General features: G+C 48.0%; 6 protein-coding genes; 3 read left to right on the top strand and 3 right to left on the bottom strand.

Moving 5' to 3' along the window:
• Positions 1–2,405: 2,405 nt before the first annotated feature.
• On the top strand, positions 2,406–4,462 carry FFUJ_10434 (probable extracellular elastinolytic metalloproteinase precursor; the record flags this gene model as incomplete). XM_023569218.1 has 4 exons in its annotated part: positions 2,406–2,768; positions 2,821–3,206; positions 3,260–4,225; positions 4,279–4,462. The coding sequence occupies 4 exons, from the start codon at positions 2,406–2,408 to the stop codon at positions 4,460–4,462; spliced, it is 1,899 nt and encodes a 632-aa protein (XP_023436464.1).
• Positions 4,463–5,581: 1,119 nt separating this feature from the next.
• Positions 5,582–7,704, top strand: FFUJ_10433 (uncharacterized protein; the record flags this gene model as incomplete). XM_023569217.1 has 3 exons in its annotated part: positions 5,582–5,774; positions 6,088–6,161; positions 6,202–7,704. The coding sequence occupies 3 exons, from the start codon at positions 5,582–5,584 to the stop codon at positions 7,702–7,704; spliced, it is 1,770 nt and encodes a 589-aa protein (XP_023436463.1).
• A 1,552-nt stretch (positions 7,705–9,256) lies between these two features.
• Positions 9,257–10,253, bottom strand: FFUJ_10432 (uncharacterized protein; the record flags this gene model as incomplete). XM_023569216.1 has 4 exons in its annotated part: positions 9,257–9,553; positions 9,623–9,744; positions 9,804–9,932; positions 10,013–10,253. The coding sequence occupies 4 exons, from the start codon at positions 10,251–10,253 to the stop codon at positions 9,257–9,259; spliced, it is 789 nt and encodes a 262-aa protein (XP_023436462.1).
• A 1,794-nt stretch (positions 10,254–12,047) lies between these two features.
• FFUJ_10431 (related to peptide transporter) lies at positions 12,048–14,595 on the bottom strand (the record flags this gene model as incomplete). XM_023569215.1 has 5 exons in its annotated part: positions 12,048–12,582; positions 12,634–12,802; positions 12,852–13,743; positions 13,790–14,304; positions 14,358–14,595. The coding sequence occupies 5 exons, from the start codon at positions 14,593–14,595 to the stop codon at positions 12,048–12,050; spliced, it is 2,349 nt and encodes a 782-aa protein (XP_023436461.1).
• Positions 14,596–15,870: 1,275 nt separating this feature from the next.
• On the bottom strand, positions 15,871–18,414 carry FFUJ_10430 (uncharacterized protein; the record flags this gene model as incomplete). XM_023569214.1 has 3 exons in its annotated part: positions 15,871–16,364; positions 16,422–16,765; positions 16,826–18,414. 3 exons carry the CDS (start codon positions 18,412–18,414, stop codon positions 15,871–15,873), a joined length of 2,427 nt encoding a protein of 808 aa, XP_023436460.1.
• Positions 18,415–19,680: 1,266 nt separating this feature from the next.
• FFUJ_10429 (uncharacterized protein) lies at positions 19,681–20,970 on the top strand (the record flags this gene model as incomplete). Its single annotated transcript, XM_023569213.1, has 1 exon — positions 19,681–20,970. One exon carries the CDS (start codon positions 19,681–19,683, stop codon positions 20,968–20,970), a length of 1,290 nt encoding a protein of 429 aa, XP_023436459.1.
• Between the last annotated feature and the right edge of the window lie 641 nt (positions 20,971–21,611).

Here is a 21,611-nt window from a genome sequence, read left to right as displayed (position 1 = left end):
AAAACAACAACCATCCTTCCTTTGACATACTCTGTCAATTTGCATTTTGCGGCCAAATTGGCCTGGGAGTTCCATATTTTACTAGCGTTCCTGGACGCTTCTCATGGAGTCGTCAAGATGGATCATGGCTAGTTTCTCACGTCCAAATTCGCCGGCTCGAAAGTGGGGCCGCAATGGCCAATTTGGCCGATGGCAACTGAAGCCAATCAACCATTGAGGTTCCCTCCATATGACGGAGTGTTTTATTTTAACATGAGGAAATTGGAATTCGCGAAAAGTCTTGAAACATGTCCGGCTGTGTTTTATGTTCTTGCAAGGTTGAGGCGTTTGAGGCAGCAATTGTTTTGCCACGTCTTGGGCCAACTATAGCCAGATCTAGATTTTGCGATTCGTCAGACATGCGTTCTTTGAGAACTGAAGAATTTCATATCGGACCAGGCATTTGAATTCCATCTTGCTAGCCCTTCTACACCTTTCAAAACAGGATGTCCTCATCCTTTGTGGCTGCGATGATACCAATGTGCAGAAGACAGACTCTACTTAGGTCCGCTATAGGTTATGTAGACTTAGTCTACACTTTGAGATGAAAGGGTCAACAACATGTCATGCGCGTAGTGTATAATACTGGATCAAACTGTTTCCAGTAACAAAGAAGAGATTATGATGACTATGGAATCATGCTTTCGTGATACCATTAGTTAGAGCGTTCCTCAGCGAACCGGAGAATAACCCTGACAGCGTTTGTGATATCAAAGTTGCAAGCTGAAAATATGATATCATGACATGGAATCAACATACAGGATGAAGTTCTCACATGTGATTTGAATAGTCATCTGCTACTCCATTGTAGACTACCCTGTGCACTTGACACATCCTTCAATAATACATTGATCTATGCCGAGTCACTACTGGGTAATACAAACCCACAGATCATTCTGACCTGAAAAGCCAAGGCGTGGGGAAGCCTTGGCTAGTAGCAGTCTCGAAGCTTGACAAGATTGGCAGGTCACTTGGAGCTGTCCCTCGTGTCATCCGACGGTGGCTCGGGTGAGGAGATACTCAACAAGTTTTTATCAAGAAACCTAGGGCTCTTGTCTCTCGTATGATGGCCTCAATGAAAACTCATCAGTGCCCAAGACTCGTATGCATGAAAGAGAGAGGCGACGACATTGTTGGGCCCCTATCGTCATGGTACCAAGCAAGGCTGATAATGAGGCCGCTTCGTATCTGCAAGATACAACATCGTGTCACTGACTCGCAAATAGACGCGTGATGCATTCACTTAACAAGCAATACTACCTTCCATATAAAAAGCGGCATGATATCAATCAGAACATCATAGCACAGCATGTAAAAGGCAGTTCACATACCGAGCGAGCCTTAATAAATCTCGCAGGTCCCCGACTACCCCTCTTTACCACTGATAACAATCATCTCTCCTGCAAGTCATAAACAGCGGAGTGATAATTGATTGGTCCACCGTCTCCGCGTTGAGGGTGGTATTGCCGGGAGACATGGCCCAACATGGAAGGTCCCCAGATGTGCAGGGATGTCGTGGTAGATCACACGGATGTCGTTCGTCAAAAAGAACCTTTGCCAAGAAGACGCAGGGGCCGTCAAGGCGCTTGCAGAGTGCAGAAATAGTCTGGCGTCTTTATCTTGCAGATCAGAGTATATTGCGGTGTAGTGGTCTGGACTATGGACTTCCTTTTGGGGTATGATTGCTTGGATAGTGGTGTTGAGAGGCTAGATAGTGTCTGCCGTGCGCAGCCCATTCATTCCCTATGCTAGTGTGATCATATCTACGACTGCACCACTTCATTTCTAGCGTCCTAAATGCTCCGACGATGTGCTAAGAAGGTTTATCATGCTTAACCTTACTCTTAAGCTTGCAATGGCGACTAGTTGCTAGTCCTCGGCGCATACGTACGAATCAGGCTATTCACTCCGCACCCTTTCCCCAAAGTGCAAATCTACGATGGTTCGTCCCGAGCCGTTTATTCCCTCGGCTGTTGTTTGTCCGAGAAGACCTTCCTATCTCGCTGCCGCCGAGATTTTGCGATATGACGTGCTAACCTTTAGCGGGACTGATGGCCAGGAACAAGTGACCCCAGATAGCAATGTCGCATGACTGTAGTGCTTGCGAGATAGTGCCTGGACAAAAGACCCTTCTTGCAGCGCTTATATCCCTGAATAGGGCAGTGGATAGTTATGAGCTTCTAGATATTCTAGGCCAAGATATACAAAAGTCCCAGTTGAGTTGGGAAGTTGGATAGAAGCTTGGATGACTGGAAGCATAGTATTGAAGACTGTAGAAGTATATAATAGATCCTTCGAACATGACTATTTGAAGTTCCCTAACATCATCATCAATTCAGCACTTCACTGCAGTGCAACTCATCAAGATGCGTTTCTCTGACTCTCTCCTCCTCATCGGCCTCTCCAGCCTCGCTGGTGCTCACCCCAGCAGAAGGGCTCCTAACCCTTCACCACTGAGCAAGCGTGGCCTCGACCTGGAAGCTTTCAAGCTTCCTCCTATGGCCGAGTACGTTCCTCAGGACGAGGTTCCTGATGATGTCAGTGCCAAGCTCATCACCAAGCGAGCTGACTATACCGAGACTGCCAAGGACTTGGTCAAGTCGACGTTCCCCAAGGCTACTTTCCGCATGGTCAATGATCACTACATTGGTTCCAACGGAATTGGGCATGTGAATTTCCGCCAGACGGTTAATGGTATTGATATCGATAATGCTGATTTCAACGTCAACGTGGGTATTCTCAAGGTTTCCGGGATTTGTGGATGTGCTGACACGGATACAGATTGGCGCTGATGGAGAGGTCTTCTCCTACGGAAACAGCTTCTACGATGGCAAGCTTCCTGGACCTCTCACCAAGCGTGATGAGAAGGACCCAGTCGACGCTCTGAAGGACACAGTCGATGTGCTTTCTCTCCCTGTTGAGGCTGAGAAGGCTAAGGCTGAGAAGAAGAGCAAGAACCACTACACCTTCACCGGTACCAAGGGTACCGTCAGCAAGCCTGAGGCTAAGCTCACCTACCTTGTTGATGAGAACAAAGAGCTCAAGCTCACTTGGAGAGTTGAGACTGATATCGTTGATAACTGGCTGTTGACTTATGTCAACGCTGCCAAGACTGATGAGGTTGTCGGTGTTGTTGACTACGTCAACGAGGCTACATACAAGGTCTAGTATGTATTTCGGTTAATTTATGATTGGAAAGGAGCTGACCATTTTATCATAGTCCTTGGGGTGTTAACGATCCTTCCAAGGGATCTCGAACCACTGTTACAAACCCGTGGAACCTCGAGGCCTCCAAGTTCACCTGGCTCAGCGACGGCTCAAACAACTACACCACCACTCGCGGAAACAACGGAATTGCCCAAGTTAATCCCAGCGGAGGCTCTACCTACTTGAACAACTACCGTCCTGATAGTTCTTCGCTGAAGTTCGAGTATGACTACTCCACCAGCACCACTACACCCACCACCTACCGCGATGCTTCCATCGCCCAGCTTTTCTACACTGCCAACAAGTACCACGATCTTCTTTACCTTCTTGGCTTTACCGAGAAGGCTGGTAACTTCCAGACCAACAACAATGGTCAGGGTGGTGTAGGAAACGATTTTGTTATCCTCAACGCCCAGGACGGAAGTGGTACCAACAACGCCAACTTCGCTACTCCTGCTGACGGTCAGCCCGGTCGCATGCGAATGTACCTCTGGACCTACAGCACACCCCAGCGCGACTGCAGTTTCGACGCTGGTGTTGTCATCCACGAGTACACTCACGGTCTCTCCAACCGTCTCACTGGTGGCCCTGCTAACTCAGGCTGTCTTCCCGGTGGTGAGTCTGGTGGTATGGGTGAAGGCTGGGGTGACTTTATGGCTACTGCTATCCACACCACATCCAAGGATTCCCGCTCTAGCAACAAGGTCATGGGTGACTGGGTCTACAACAACGCAGCCGGCATCCGCGCTTATCCCTACAGCACCAGCCTTACCACTAACCCCTACACTTACAAGAGTGTCAACAGTCTCAGTGGAGTCCATGCTATTGGTACCTACTGGGCTACTGTCCTGTATGAGGTTATGTGGAACCTCATCGACAAGCACGGGAACAGTGATTCGGATGAGCCCAAATTCAGCAACGGCGTTCCTACCGACGGTAGATATTTAATCATGAAGCTTGTAGTGGACGGAATGAGTCTGTAAGTATTCCCTAGACCTCTAAGATAGGATATTTTGCTAACACTTTTGATAGGCAACCCTGCAACCCCAACATGGTTCAGGCCCGCGACGCCATCATCGACGCCGATACCGCTCTTACTAAGGGAGCTAACAAGTGCGAGATCTGGAAGGGCTTTGCCAAGCGTGGTCTTGGAACTGGTGCCAAGTACAGTGCTTCCAGCCGAACTGAGAGCTTCGCTCTCCCATCCGGATGTTAAGGGAAGATCTCAGTGGCAGAACGATGAGTGGATGAATGAATGACGAATGATGAGTCGGAGATTGAGATGATGGCTGTGTCTTTTCTGGTATATATATAGTTGTGTTGTATATAGTCTCGTATATTGATGTCGACTTCAATTACAAGTACATGAGCTGATTCTGCGTTCGGTGGTGCATCTGTGATCAGGCGACTTGAATAGAAAGTGGATCTTTCCGTCTTCTAAACTTAAATAAGTTATCATAATACTCCTACAACTTTTCAAAAGTTATCCTAAAGTTGTCCTAAACTCATCATAAGTCCGTCCCTCCACCTGTCTTCCATCGTGGGTTCTTGACAGTTACTTCGGTGCGATAGCGGCGCTGTAGTATTTTTTTCACAGCCTCCAAGATGTGCTTTGCCAGAGATCCATTCTTCCTTGAAGTAGTTGAGCTGATCAAGGCTGAGGATCAGATCCATTTGCCTCTTGCTTGATGGAGGCATCTTGCAACGGATGTATGTCAAGCGACGGCATTCTGCAATTAGTTTTGTCTGGCGTAGGTCTAGAGTTTCCTGATCTATCTCTTGGCTTGTAATGTCGATGGACCGATACTATCGGTAGTAATCTGCGATTTTGGCCAGTCTAATTGGCAGCTGCATGTTCTTCAGAAAGTTAATAGTGAACGGGATCGTCTCAATGTCGTCTGTGCTATGAGTCAAGACTTGTCCCGACTGATGTATGGATACTGGGAGGATAGTACCGATGCTTAGCTGATCTGACTTGCGGCGTTGTGGAAGATGCTGGTGCTCGCAAAGCTATGCTGAGATCTGTCTTTGCCACTGCAAAGAGCTGTGGCAGGTGGTTAGCAAATATTGATCTTTGTCCTGCCTGCCGATGTCTTATGGCACTTCTGTCAAATTCTGCGGCTAAGTCGAGTTGAATTCTATCGGCAAGGCAGAGCGGCGCGAGAACAGACGGTAATTCACAAGATGTTGTTCTGGTTGCTGCTAGATCGAATCCAGTGACCCACTTTCTCTCAACACCAAAAACCCGCCTCTTGCAACATCTACAACACATCAGTACGTGACTTTGATCGGTCGCCCACCACGCGCAGCTTACTACAATATAGTAAGACTTCTTATGCATACTCTACAGACCAAGACGAAACAGTTGACTGACTTTTTGAAGTTCTGCGGCATCGGTGCGACGGCTGGATCGCAGCAGCAAGATCAGACCTCGGAGCCAAGCAGCGGGACCCCAGCGCCCACACATACGGGCCCAAACAATACCAACAACAACAGTCCAGCTTCGCCGATAAACAACTCAACAGAAGGTATAACATACTGGTACTCCCTTCAATGAGAATCTGTCTTTGCTAACCAACCAGACAAAGAACAGGACCTCCCACAACAGACTGAACCACTGAACCACTGAACCTCGAGCCTGATACAACCCAAGCAACTGCCTTTCACAATCTTCCGCCCCGACGACAAGTCTGCTCTTCCCTCAGTGTCTCGCAATCCTTCTTTATCCCATTGCTCTTCTTTAAAAAGTCCCAAGCCGACCGGAGCTTTTGGCTCTAGTACAGATCAAGAAACGAAACGCTCAACAGTTCAGCCCCCCTGGGTCTGACAAACTCTACACAGTCGACGAAGACGCAACCTACAAGGCTGGGGGGCAATTCCAAGCACCTCAAGACCGATACCGTCAAGAGAAGTCGGTCCGAACTAATTGAAATCACTTCCGATAACGACTCACAGAGCGACGCATTCAGCGACGAATCTGAGTACTTGGATAATGAGGAACAACTGACCGACGACGAGAGGCACCTACCAAGACCTCAGAAAAGAACAACCGATGGAAAACTCAAAGCGACGAGTTCCAGCAAAATCAGCCTTCCTACAGATGAGCTCGAAGAGGAATTAGGTGAAGACGAAGCTGGGATGATGAAGGATGGGGAGGTGCCCGCTCATATCCACGTCGGGGATACGGACCGTATCATCAGCAAAGGTCTAAAGCCAAATCATAACACAGCGACAAAGACATCGGTCAAGCAGAAGACCGAACTTCAGGAAGGCACATCGAAGAAGGAAGTGCCACTCAGAGCCTTCAAGCTCATGATACACTACGCTTTTCAAACAGTCGGCCTTAGTTCAGACAAATACCCAGTCGTACTCAAAATGGCTGTCAAGTACATCAGCAGCACAAACTTCTTTCAGGCGAATGTATTCTCTGCCTGGGGAGCGCAGAAGCGTATCAACACAGAGGCAGATCTCCTTCGCGCTGCAAGTGCGCGGTACCCTCACTACATCCTGACGATGGCGCCCGACTTAATCCTCTGCCTGATTGCGGCAATCGACTTGAGACCCGAGGCCTATGCGGAGCCAAATGGACGGGGAATCACCATCATCAGTGACTTCCATGTCTTTAGCCACTTGCGGTCGGCAATCGAGCTGGGCGAAACGATCTCTTGGGACAAGGGATCACGAGGCCAGCTCCTCATGCTTGGACGAAGAGGCGAACAGGAGCCACTGCCAGTTGATCTGCCTGTCCTCAAGCCTAGCAAGGCACAGACCAAAACGCACAAGAAGCTCCCCGAAGCCGTTCCCGAGCCAGACCCAGCAAACGTCATCAACGTCCAACAAGCACCAACCGATTTCATGCAGCCATATCCTTTCCGACCGACTTTCCCATCTGCGCCGATTACAAAGTTAATTACAGCAAAAGAATGGGACCGACGAAATGCCCATTGGCTGGATAAACTGATGGACCCTGAGAGCACAAAGGATCTTGTTGGGCAGACCATCGAGAAGGAGGTCACGGAAGAGATCTTCCCGCTTATCTCCAAGGCTCGCCGCAATGTTCTCTACCGATGGGCAAAGTCAGAAGACTTTAGCCTCGACTTGAGATTGCTTAAGGCCCCTATCCTCTCACAGGTAGAGGTCCGCGACAACACAAACCAAGAGATCCTCAACGTAGAGACCGATACAGCCCGACGATCAATCAGGGCCATCGAGACCGCGGCTTTAAGCCTGCCAAAGGCTCACCAGAAAACAGCTGCCCTAATCAAGCAACATACAGACCGGCTGTTTGCTTGCCGAGATCAAGAGATAGACAACCAGACTCTTAGGGCACAGAGCGTAGCCAAGAGGCGAGAATCTTCGTCTGTCACTACGGCAATCACAAACGCCGCTACCAAGACTCGACTTCGGTCCCGAGTCGATCCTGCCCATAAGGCAAGAGATAGAAGTAGAGGCGCTTGAAGCGGATATGGAAAACTCGGTCTGCCATACTGCGAAGGAGGCTGGTCTGGGACCAAGGCCTGGTGGAGATGGGCCTCAGTCTTGACGAGAATGACTTGTAATCTGATGAGGAGTCCGATTAAGAGTGAGTTAGATATCGGATTCAGTGACAGATGGGCTGTGCTTGAGGCCCACAAAGCAGTACATAGGGGTTAACAGACGAAGGATGGTAAGCTTTTGGTAATAGCTCGTGGTCTGGGAGATCGGGAAGATGTTATATTAGTAGCTATACAAAAGTTCAGACCGACATTTCTCTCACATCGTCTCTCTAATTGAGTCTCAAGTCTGTACCATTAAATTTGTGGCAATAGTTTCTGTCTGCTGGGCTACTTAAGATACTAAAGTATAACATATGCATCCGGCAAGGTTGGCGGTCTAATGGATATAGTGATTGTGGCAAATCTATCGCATGGATCATAAGATCAGCGGCTTCTATTTCGTCAAAATACAGCGCAGACTAGTAAACAAATTTCTCAGACTTAGTGCTAGCTTGACTACCTCTGCGTCTGACCAAATGGCCCAGGTGGAACTTAACACGTCTGTCTGCTATTTTGGCAAAGTCGGACAATCGTCTTTATATACTTAGGTATCAGGAGCCTCAGTCTCCTGGGGACCAACAAGTTCTTCAAAGCTGATATCCAGGGCGTACTCTTCTTTGTGGGAGTTTAGTTTCGCGGTACATTCGACAGACTTCTAGCCATCTGCTTTAGCTGTCATTTAATCTTCCTTCTTGCCCCCAGCATGATTCTTGGGCGTTTGAAAGATAATGTTTATTTATAAGATAATGGTATCTTTAGGTTTTTATTATATTGTATGAAGATGCGCGTGGTGGCCAATCCATTAAAGTTAAGTACGGATATCTTGGAGATATCGCAAGATGCGAGTTTTCGGTGTGAGTAAAAGGTGGGTAGGTCGTGCGTAATAGTGCAAGGAAACTGAGTTCTGTACGTTGATTCAGTCCCTCACTGCAGTTCGCTACCCTAAATGATAGTAGGACTTAGGTAACTTAGTATAAGTTTAGGATATATCTAGGATACCCTTTTATGAGCTTATTCTGATACCTTACATGATGCAAACATCATTCAAGCAAATTCCAGGCTTAGGATCGGACTATACCAGTGAACACGGTAACACGAGGCCAGAGATTTCAAAAATAAAAGTCCTTTATTCACTACTGTATTTTTAAATGCTACAAATATGGTACTGCAATTATATGGCCTCTCCTTGGCCATTGCCCCAGTCTCCTCATCTAACTGTTCGCATTGAAAGCACAGCAGTCAAAGTTCTCCACCTTGTTTGGAGGCAACCGTCTTTTCAGAGTCACCAAAGACAGCAAAAGTGGCAATGAGCTTTATTGCCAAGTAAGTGTATGACTTCTGACTAGGCGTTGGTCTAATTACCGACCCTCATTGACTGATTTAGGACTATGGGGTTTAAAGGATGTCTCTCAACTCTTTTTACATTGCAGGCCCAGACCTCGGATTTATGAAGTGTATTAAGTGATTTCCAGTTGCTAATGGTTACTAAGATCATCCTGTACATGCGTCTTCTTGTCAAAATGATGCACGGCGTGTTCTCTAGCCCAGTTCCTTAGAATATCGAAGTCACGGCAGGTATGCATGACTCGAGCAACCTCCTTCGCTTCTTGTGCCTTGTCACTCCGGACCCATGGAAGTGGAGTAATATCAGCAGAGCACATAAGACTCTGTCGTAAAGCATCATAACAATGCTCGAGATGTTCGATCCCAGTTAATTTATGGTTGGGATCGTATTTGCCGTCTTCGATATAAAGTCTCTTGCGAATCATGTTCTGGGCTGTGTCAGAGCTCCGTCGTATTGGGGGTATCATCGAACTCATCGATGCATTTGTGTCACCTACCAAGCAATGTAGTTGATGGAAAACATTCAATTCAATGACATATTGGCCTGGCTCGCCGGGTATTGGAAGTGTCTTATTCATCAACTTAGCAGCCGAGTCGCGAGGAATTCGGCTGATTCCAACTTGGGGAAGAAACATGTTAGTTGACATTGATATAACGAGAAGTCAAAACTCGACTCACAATTCAGATACAAGTCATCCCACAAAGCATCCCGCTCGGGGGTAGGCGGTCCCTGGTAAGGCGTTCTCTCAGAGCCGAAGCCGGTGGTAAACACTAAGTTCTTGTAGTGCACAAGTTCCTCGACGGGGGCTGCAAATGTTTTCTCGGTATTCAGAATCCTCTCCAAAACTTCATCTCAATAAAGAGGTCCCGGGATTGTGTAAACTTACAGTAAACGTGATCTTTGAATACAACATTACTGTGATACGACTCCTTGAGAGACAAGGCCAGATATGTGCTCAAGCACAACAAAGAAATAATAAAAAGAATGCATAAATAGAGAAGGCAATAGATGCTTCCGTGTTTCTTTCTGGCTTGAATTCCATTGCTCAATTTGGGTAAGAATAGTTCTTCCTCGCTACTGCAAGCATCATTAACTAGGCCACAGTCACCGACTTCGGGCAGACTCATGATGACAACTTGAAGTTGAGCTTGAGAAAGATCTCGGGAACGGGCTCATTGTCCAGGTAATCGAAGGAGGATCGGTTATGCCATGCGGAATTTATCAACTATCCTAAGTACAATGTGGCTCGCGTACGAGCCGAACAGCCGTAAGGAATGTATGTTGGTTGACACAATGGGCCGTGTAGCCGTTATATGCATGTTGGTTGAGGATGTTCACATAGCGCCTTACTTGGTTGGTTGACAAAATACGCCGAATAGCCGAAACTCTGTCAGCTGGAAACGCCTCGAAAAAAGGATACATTATGCCGATATTTCACAGAATCGAGATGCTTTAATAATATAGCATTATCAAGGTCAATTGGTCCTTTGGTAAGCGAAAGCACGGTTTGTGCAAAATGTTCTATGGAAATATCTGTGCAAAACTCTATATTTTTGTCTTACTAGGCTTTGTAAAGCAATTGCTTTGTAGGACGTTACAACCTCATGCATGGCCTACATCAATGATTAATCCATTTTAGGAAGGTCAGTTGAAATCTTGTCTTGCGTTTCAGTCTCTTGGGCATCGATTTACCCTTCTTCATAAGTGCCCGGTGATTGACTGCCATAAGATGACCTCGCTTAGGAGGTCCTTTTGTTTCTCTAACTATCCGCCTGTTCCATAGCGGCGGCACGTTTTGAGAACTTCTGCTAGGGAGGTATCATATCTCAATCAACTAACCGTAGTGGAACTGCGAGGTCGGCCGCCCGGCAAAGATATGATGCATTGGTTGGCGAGTTATCGTGTCGGTAGGCTTTGAATATGCTCCTTGTACCTCCCGTAACTATCAAACTGGGTCAGCTGGCGAGAAGTATAAGTAGCCAACAATTTCCAGCACTTCATACATCATAATCCAGTCTTGCTACAACAATTTCACCACCCAAACTTCTTATCAGTTAACGTTGGAACCTTTCGCCGATATCCCCAAGATGAAAATCACCAACAGCCTTACTCTTATTGCTTTCGCAGCCCAAGTCTTAGGTTCTCCACTGGGAAGCCGTTCCCCAGGCGTTATCAAGGTAGTTATCCACTATCGATCAATAGATATTCATCACAATTGCTAATAAGTTAAGGCTCGCGCTGAGGACACTGCAGAGCCAGGCAGAGCAGGATGGTTGGTCGAGGACAGACGTCGAAGTGATGATGTTGCAGAGCCGGGTAGGGCAGGTTGGTTGGTTGTCGACAAGTCTTAGGGGGGGATGTTAGCTTCCTGATATGAGACAATCTTGTTATCTATGTCTGAGTGGAGGACTGCAGCTATAAGTATCATTATAGGAAATGAAGACACATTGTCTTTCCACTCTTACTACCCCCTTATGTATTGTTACGGGTTTCAAGCTTTGAACGAGAATGGAGGAGCGCTTTGTCATGAGCAGCATTAGCACAAAGGTAGATAATCAACCACTATATTGTCTGGTCTGGTGTGGCCCGGGGGGACTAAAGGCCTGTGCGACCCGCTACATAGAAGGATCAGTCGATTGTCAGTGTGATGTGGCAGTATGAACCAGTCCAGTCAGTCTAGTAAGCTCTGGTGATGGCGCTGTTCGAACGGTTTGTTTTCTCATGTCTCGGTGCCAACAGCTAGAGGCTACTGTCCTGGAGATCCACGTGGAAATAGCGTTATCACGATTCGCCAAATAGGTAGATAATAAACACGGCAATGTATACCACGTAGAAAAGCTGATTATGATATTGAATTTTGTATTGCCTATTCTATACATCGAAGGCTCTACAGCCCCTGTATACTAAATCCCGAACCCTACTTAGCTGTTCTCATTGAAGGCGCAGTAGTCATAGTTATTAACCTTGTTCCCAGCCCACGCTGGGAAGGGAACCGACTTTCCAGAGCCACCGAAGACAGCAAAAGTCGCAATGAAAACCATGACCTGGGTACCACCATCGAGAGCGGCAGAAATGAGGTAGTTCCACTTCACGAACCACTCAGGGCGGTATCGTCGGAGGTAGAACTGACCGAAGGCACCGAGGATGAAGTAGCTGGTGATCGAGGCGTTGAGTCCAACGAAAAGGTAACCAAGGTACCAGAGAATGATGGGGATGTTAAGGTACGAGAAGATTCGGATGTGGGGGAAGAACTTGTGGGCGAAATAGAAGGGGAGAGGAGCAGCAAATCCGATGAGATAGGCGATGGTGACCCATTCGTAGCGGGCACCGATGGAGAACATCTTGGGGGCGATGGACCAGGCGATAGCCAGGGTGTTGAACTGCTGCACCTGCGCTCCACTCCAGACGTTAGTACCTTCGGCTGACATGAGGATGGTAGCCTGGTTGTCAACAATGCTACACCGAGTTAGCTTCAAATGTCAAAATCCATGGTTCGTAGACTCTTACCTGATCATCATGACATAGTTGAGAAGAGCACCAAGGACACAGCCAATGACCTGAGTAGTGAAAGTGGCCTTGGGAGAGAGCTTGTTCTGCTGGGCGAGCTTCAGGTCACGAAGGAGGAGGGTTCCCTGGCTGAAAGCGTTATAGGTGTACGAAGTGAAGTACATGTTGGCTAAGAGGGTCAGTATCGAGAAGGCAGTACAGATGATGGGGCTACTCACCAAGAGGGCGACCAGGGAACATGTAGCCAGCCAACATCTGGAAGATGGGCTGGAGGTTGAAACCGAATCCAGTGATGGCATATTGGGCTCCAAAGAAAACCATTATGACTATGAGGAAGAGGATGGCCAAGATAAAACCCCACCACGGGAGAGTCGACTTCATGGCATACAAGCAAGACAATCCAATGACGATGCTACAGAGGAGGATAACGAAGTACCAACTGTTGGGAACCTCATCGTAGTCGAGCATCAGCTTGTAATGAGGATCGATGGTAGGGTCGTCGCGGAGCTTTTGCTTCTCTTCCTCGGAGCGAGTACCGGTCTGCTTCCAGAACTTGTATGATTCAGGACGGAGAAGCTGCTTCAACTTGGCGAGTGTGATCCAGTTCCATCCCAGGCTGACCTCGGCATAGTTCCAGAGAAGCATATGCACAATTGTGGCAGTGAGACCAGCGTTGGAGGTGATGAGATAGTTGATGTAGGTAGCAGTCAAGTAAGGAAGGCCCTGCTGGTCGACGAGATCGTTGTTGACAGTGAAGTCGGGGTTCATGATGGAAGTCTCGTTGTAAGGAATATGAGTGGTCGTGTTGGAAGCTCCATCGTAGAGAAGCTGTGCCATGAAGGGAAAGTCCTTGGCGCGCCAGTAGTTTCCGTAGTAGAGACCCATTGACAGGGCGATACCGCCAATGTAGCCGAGATAACTGTTGAAGAGTGTCTGAAGGGGCATCCAGAGAGGTGAGCCGAAGCCAGCGATGTAGTTCCAATCGAAGCAGATGCTCAAGAAGCCCATTCCCTCGTTACCTTGGGAGCCGCCGAAGAGGTTTGTGAAGACGGGGTTGTGACGGTCGGCGAGGCAGAAGACGGAGACAGCGGAGAGGAGAGGGAAGATGTACTACTATTGTCAGCATGACTTGGTGAGCTTGCGTCGGCGCACTTACCTCGGGGAACCACTCCCAGCAGAAGATGGCGACAAAGACAATCCAGAAGACTTGGAATCTCTTCCTGGTCTCTGACTTGGGCTTATGCAGAGTCTCCATGACAGTCGTGATGGGAAGGTTGGCAGGGTACAGCATCTTGGTAGGGTACAACAGAACACTTCTCATCATACCAGCGACACCATATCCGATAAGCTGAGACGACAGAGTGACGAAGATACCGGCTGCCACGGAGGGGTATCCGCCATACCAGAGCTTCTGGACAGTCAAGGCCTCGGTAGACAAGGCTGAGACTGAAGCGGCTGATGCCATAAGGACAGCGGCGGTATGTTCCTTTCGGTTCCAGGGGCCGGGGTTGAGAAGACGACCGATGCGACCCCAGCGTGGGATGATGTGCGCGAGACCGGTACCGAGCGTTTCAGCGAGGACGGTCAAGAACATGACGGAGACGTAGACGACTTGGGGCTTGAAGTACATGATTTCTTGGAGGACAGCACCAAAGGCCGACAGTCCAATACCTATCACTCATCAGCACATTACATCTTAAGAGTAAGTAAGGTAGTATACTAACCAACGGCAAACATGCGAATCGTCCATGGGTTCATGGTAGGGTCATCGTCGACCTGAATAACATGTGTGACGATATCCTCAGCAGTCTCAAGCGGCTGCTTCACCTTATCAGACGACATGATCTCAATGTCATGAACATTCTTGTCCTCCTGAGGAAGACCCCTCTTCTCATCAGCGGGATAGATATCCGCCTTGGAAGAAGGGCTCTCTGGTTTGGTCTCCTTCTCAGAGATACTCATTGTAGCTGAACAAAGGAATTAAAACATAAACATGGAGAAGAAAGGATGTCGATGAAACCCAAGCTCTTGGCAGGGCGATGCAACATGTTTTGTACTCAGATATCTAAAACACCAAGATGATCATCGCCAATGCTACAGTCGTGCTAGACCATCAAAGGCATTCCGGGTTTTCGGCACGCTATCATACTGGATAGGACGGCAATACCCAACACAATGGCACAGGAACTTTTCAAAAGGACCCAAGCTGCCAAAAGTTCCTCTCTTGTTCCCGAAGTTATTTGCGGTTCGGTTGGCACAGCCCGGACTCATTTCGTATCTGATATCGACTGCAAGACATGCGACACTGCGACTCGCCCCATTCGATATCAACCAAGAATTGCAAGCCAGTGACATGTCCCCTATTAACAGCACCTTTTGCCTCTGGCCCCCCCCCCTTCCCCGCAAGATCACACGTCTTTGGCTGCGAGTTAGCAACAAAAGGTCCTGGTAAATCGGCATTGGTGCGAGGTGACCTGCCAAGACCGGCTAGATCAGCCGAGGTCGCGCTGGATTGGGCAGTCAGTCCCATTTTCAGACCCTGGTCTATCAAGCCATCTATCGCCGAGTTAGCCGGGAGACACGTTCAAGTGCCGATGGTATTAATCGTCGATATTAGCAATTCTGGGGGGTTTCATATGCTTAATCTGGTAATTTCGCAAACGATACGTTGTCACATCATGAAAAAGCGTGAGATTTTACTCATGTCCTGACGCGGGTCTTGCACGGGAATAGAACCGCTAACGTCCAACGGCTCATACGTAAGAGGCGAAAGATAAGCCACTCGCGCTCAAGAGGTGGCACAGATATGGAAATACGGCTATCGGCGTCCCGTTGCTAGATCGGCTGCTCGATACAACACCAACGTGTTCTAGTGCGCCATCGAAGCTGAGGAACTTCTGTTTTGGATGCGGGCGACTTATTAGACGCCGATGCCGGTTTGCCGGTCCCTTATCCATCACGACGCCATGCTACGATAAGAATAGCCTTAGGTTAACGTTCGTGGGGAAGGTCATTTCTCAATTCATCGTGTTACGACCTTTAATACTTCCAAATCTGTCACAAGGAATGCAGCCACTAATTTCTGGGGAGAGGGGGCAAGCAGCCAGTGATGATCGTGGAAATTATTATTTTATGTACAAGAATCTATCTAATAGGCCATTCGCCACCGGTTTTATCCAGCGCGTAACGTAGTAGTACAATCCATCAGAAGGATTCCGTCCAGAACTTCTGTTATCATTACAACACCCGCATTCTCCTCAATCCTTCGTCATAGACGTCTTTCACGCCACTGTAATACTCTCCTTCTACTGGCTTCTCGATATCAAGCTCCTCCGTACCGAAGCCGAGATGTCCGACTGAGCTCTCGTCACTCTTGCCCATCGACATCCTTCCCCATTTGATCTTTCGCCTCGACACGTCCCTGAGTTCTTCTACTTCTTCATCGCCTATCAGTCGAGCGCTCATGCTGTCGTACTCGTTGCTCCTCATGCTCATCTTGGACGTTGCACGGCTAAGGGATTTGAGTTTTGTAGAGGGGTAGTGGCAGGCTGCGGATATAACTGCCGAGTTTGCGCCTGCGATAACCATCACGCCTGGTAGTTTGACAAAGGCGAGGAAGAGTGGCGTGATGGCGACACCGATCGATGCCAAGAGACCGACTAAGATAGCCTTGGATGAGAATTGAAGGCCGACTGTGACGGTTCTGCTATACGGATATCCAGGGGCGTATGCTATCGTGTGTCAGCACTCTAATCTGGACAGCTAACCATTTGGGGTAAGTATCTTACCTTCGTAATTGCTCACGTAAATGCAGTTGGAGTAGACCCAGTGAAGCCCGATACTAATAATGATCAAAGGGATCGAGAACCGATAAGGAAGCTGGAGACGATACGTCGCGTTCTGTGACCCGCGCGGTTCCGTGACACGCAGAGAACGAAACGCAACACTGTACTTTGACCACTCAAACTCAGCTAGCATGCGTGTGAAGAGGCCGTTGTACGCGAGGTAGCAGATGGAGAGGATAAGTTGCGGCGTGTTGGCAACCATGGTGAGTGAGATGAGAGGAAGTCGAGCTAGCTGGTCGTTCTTCACATCTTCGTTTTGCGGCGCGTGCATGAATTTGGAGTTTTTCCTGTTGATGGGGTTAGGCCTTTCATGCGTACTTATTACTGATAGATGGAGATTGACTTACAGAGCTTGACCCTGGATGGCGATGCTTAGCATGACGGAAGCCACGATGAGAGAACACCCAATGAGCAGAGATGACAGCACCCAGATGTTTCGAGGAACAGCCTTTCCAAACCTGCGAGGTGAGTTGTTCTGCCACTGCCTCGGTCCTTGCAGCCACTTATAATTCTGATTCGTCTCCCCCAACCTAGTCGGCGTAGGTTTCGCCGTCCTTCTCAGATCCTCCATAGTCAAAGTACACATACCCCTCGTCTCCTCATCCGGCCTCGAAATAAACGACGCAATCGCATCTCCCGGCGTCATGAGCGGATTCTCATCCCCCCAAACACGAAGCTTCAGAACCAAAAGGCATAGAACGGTCTTGAAGAGACACATGATGCATACAATGAGCAAGAGGCTGTTCGCTATGCTTAAACGACAGGGCGCCTCGTACTTCTCCGAGTAGCACCGATCAACCTGCATAACACGATACTTGGACTTGAAAACTGTTGGGTCTGTGATGATGGCACCGGATTGGGGGTCGAAAACATTCCGCGTACCTTGCATATCCCACATTCCGTAGACGTTCATGTAAGAGCGCGAGGATGGTCCAGTGTTGCCATATCCATCTGGCAGAGTAGACACCAGATAACTGGGTTCAGGGTTTGACATGTACTGATTGTTACTCCCGCTCGCCTCAGATGTCCTTCCGGTGCGTGTAAATGCGTCCACTGACCAGAGAGGATTCATGACATTGAGATCGGTTGTGTTTGTCGTGTTCATCAGCACATCAGCTCGCTTCCAGCCAACTGTTTCGTTTCGGTATATGTCATCATAGTCGTAGATTATCATCATTAAATGTCGCCAATGTGTCAAGGCTTGTTCGGGGTTATTGTATCGATGAATACATTCGGAAAGCTCGAGTTCAACCCAGTTTTCACTCGTCGAGTTAACCACGAAAGAGTCATTGATAGGCTTTAGCTTCTCCAGAGACTCGGGGTTACCGTCGCCCTGTGATTGATCGCTGTAGTTCAATCTATCGAAGTAGGCTGCTGTGATTGAGGGAAGTCCCTTCCAGCCTCCTTGGGTGAGTTCCTGGGAGCCGATCATGACTGTGAAGCCATTGGTGCCTTTACTCTCTAGCACGCAACCGTTGAAGACAAGATGAAGCGGAACGGAGCTCATAGAGAATAGAGACCAGAAGAGAACTTTTCGCCAGCCCAGAAAACGAAAGTTCTTGAGTGATTGAACGCCAATCTCTAGCCAATGACCCGAGCGATGCGCAGCGTCGACTTCAGCTCGCGTCGGCGCAACAAGACCTTGCATGAAGAAGTTGGACGACGCCAAAATGCCAGTACTCACGATATTGATGAGCAAATGAATCCACAAGTTCGCTTTCGAAGTTGTATCGCAATTCCCCTTGTACAAAACACTCTGGCCCAGCGCATCGCCAGCGTCCCTCCCACTGGTAAGCGCATCATCTCCGTCGTCACGCTTCAGCCCAAACAGCGACACGAAAAGCGTGACGAAGAGGAGCGTCGTGAGCGTGCTCACGAGAATGGTGAGATACACGGCTGTGAGCTTCCATCCCGAAAAGCGACTAAAGCAGCCCATGGTGAATGGCTCACCAGCAAAGGCTGATGCGGAGAAATTTGGGAGGTATCCAAGGCAGACAGATCAGCCCTACCAATCAAACGCGTGGATTTCTAGTCAAGCAAGACACGCGACAAGCTCGGTTACGAACTTTTGTGGCCAGCCTTATGGAGACCATGGGATCCTTCGGAGGATTAGTTATTCAAAGAGGGCTTAGAGAGAGAGAATGAATTTGTAATCTGAAGAAGTGTCCTTCTTCCAGCAATAAGGTATCATTGGTATTTCGTCATCCGATTTCTTTTTTTACTTTTTGCAGAGAATATCCTACCCAATACCGTCGTGGCTGCGCCGAAGGATCAGCGTTGAAGGGAGAAGGCCAGTAAGAGCGCTTCGGTTAATGTGATGGGGTCACTCGGAGTTTCACTACATCCTGAATGACAGAAATAAAAATACAGTATTTGCCTAGCAATGGATGAGAGGTGAGGAGGATTTTGTCCCTGCCCCTGGTTTAGATTGACGGCCCCCAAATTCCCCCTCCTAGTTAGGAGAGCGAGGCTGGTTATGCAGTGAGATTTTGGTGCAAAAACGACACGGGAGGCGTCGGGCGGCCGGAGTTTTAGATGACCCGGATCTCGAAATAGAAATGCATGAGAGAGGAGAGAGATCATTGATCGGGAGACTTTTCTGCTGACTGATACTCCGTAGATTGATTGATGATGCCCTCAACTTCTGCCACTCGTCAGATAGATCTCGGCGTTTCGGTAAAATTAACACATTAGGTTTTTTCTTCTTAAGATTGGTCTTCCTGTGCCTCACAAGTGATTGGTTAAGTTTGAGTGATGACGTAGTATTCTGGCACAGTTGCTTACCCTGTGTTGAGTGGGAATATTAAACACATTTTACTTATGCCTCACAAAACTGTAAAGGTAGCTCAAGACAAGATACACCTCCATAGAAAGCCAAAGACCAGCCGTGAGATTAACAAAAGACCGAATAGGATTCACGGGTCGCGACGGCATACCCAAGCCAGGTGGAATCAACCTCAGGCTTTTCGGGAATCCGAAAAGATGCCCAATTAACATCAGAAGCCTTTTTCTTTCAACTCTATTTGTCAGAACTTTCATGACTCACCATCCACTAAAAGAGAGTGTGCCATAAGGTTAAGAGGTTAAAAGAGAGTTCAGACCCATAGCATAAAGGTAGAGAACACAAATATTATAATAAAAGATCCAAACCCATATTTATCGTCGTCTTTCATTTCTCACCTTTTCATATTAGCAAACAACCATGGCAACCTCACCTTTCACCCATCTTCTCTCTTTGCCTGAAGAGACGATCGACATAATATGCCAGAACTTCTGTCCCTGCTGCAGCCAGAGCCCCTCTCCTCGATACTTCTTAAGCTCCGAATGGTCGAACCCGGCTTATGACAGAAAATGTCTATTCGCCTTATCTCTGACATGCCAGGAACTCAGGCGTATCTCCCAACTGCACTTGTATCATCGACTGGTGGGGCACGATTTCATGGGTTTCATCAACACCATTCATAAAACCCCAGCTCTTGGTCAAACTCCCAAGGAGCTCTATGTGAACGAGGACGTGATGATGTCTCTGTATCTTAAATATGATAACGAGTCTAAATCTGGAACCCCCCTTTCCGTAGGAAGGTGGCGATTATTCACCCATTACTTTGAACACCTCATGCTTGCTGTTATCTCTTTAACACCAATGCTTAACAAGCTTGAGATTTATGTCCATTCCGACAGGCAACTCTGGAAGACCCCGTCTGGATGTCTTCCGAATCTGAAGGAACTCACTATAACCTTTAGAGATGGTTTTAAGATCGAAGACCACCCTGACAGTCTGGCTGACTTGATGCACGCAGCGCCTCGACTGGAAAGAATCGAACTGATCAACTTCAAAAAGCTAAGGGCAAGCTTTCGTCACGATACTGTCAACGAACTTACACTGAGATCATGCATGATTCACATCGGTCAGATGACGGGCATGATGCGTGACTTTCCAAAACTACAAACCTTGCGGTTTAGTGCACCAAAGGATTGGCAACGTTCTAATAACGCGAGTCAACAACCAGGTCGCACGTACAAGATGGAGGATTTCTTGATGCTGAGGAAAGACACGCTCAAACACCTCATACTCGACTACCCCGGTATTGAGTTCAATGACCCTGGTGAAATAGTGATCCAAGATCTCTCAATGATGAAGGTCCTTGAGACACTGTACATCGACAGCGGCATGCTGCATCGCCGATGGGAGCAGGATCGTCTGCGTACACAAAGGCTTTGCCACTTGCTTCCAAGATCCATCAAGGAGTTCGGTCTAATGGGGAGCGCATATCCGTTGGTACATGGCGAGGTTGTGCAGTCAATCAATATCTCGGCCCAGGCATTTACTCACCTGAAAAAGGTAGTTGTCGCGCGGTTTGACAAAGAATGGCCAGATGATGGGGATGACTGGGAAAGGACGTATGCCTCGGCTTGTGAAGCTGCCAACATAGAGCTTTCATCTTGGCTGCCTTCAAGCGTACAGCAGTTAATGACCCAGCGCGGCCCGTAGAGGGATTAAATTTAGGGAGGTACTGGACAATACTGGACAACTCTGATTTCTTTCCGAGGCTTAGGTTTTGCGACCGTATTCGAAACTCGTTCGGTTGTATCATTAAATGTTATTATTCTATATCAAGAAATCGTTCGTTCATGAGCTGCCATGGATTCAGACAACAAATTAAGCTTGTATTTCACTAACCTGCGAATGGTAATTGTTGCGAATTGAGATATAATGGCTGAGCTAAGTGAGACTGGCTCAATTGGTTCACATTCGATTCACTTTGCGGGGTTCACACCATTATGATCCCGCGAGAGGCACTTGGAACCTGAAGGCTGGGGTGACCTTACCTCAAAAGTGATAGACCTCGGTACCAGTCAGGTGGGAGCTGAGACTAAACTTTAGTGACAACGGAGCTAAGGCTCCCGAAGGATATGACCCAGTATAACTATTGTTGCCGGCGCTGATCAAAGTGGTGATGAAACAGAGTTGTCTTCATTTATCTGAGGGTAGGCCTCGGTAAAGTTGAACTGGTGGTGAGTTCGAGACTGAAGATGGTGTTGAATTAATATATCCATGAACCTCGGCTCGGAACAAAATGTTGTTAACTTGAAGCTGGCATTGAGATTCCATATTACTTTCCCTCAAACTGA

Source organism: Fusarium fujikuroi, chromosome FFUJ_chr10 (assembly GCF_900079805.1).
Source record: "Fusarium fujikuroi IMI 58289 draft genome, chromosome FFUJ_chr10".
Classification (NCBI taxonomy): Eukaryota; Fungi; Ascomycota; class Sordariomycetes; order Hypocreales; family Nectriaceae; genus Fusarium; species Fusarium fujikuroi.
This window is presented reverse-complemented; position numbering and strand designations above follow the sequence as displayed.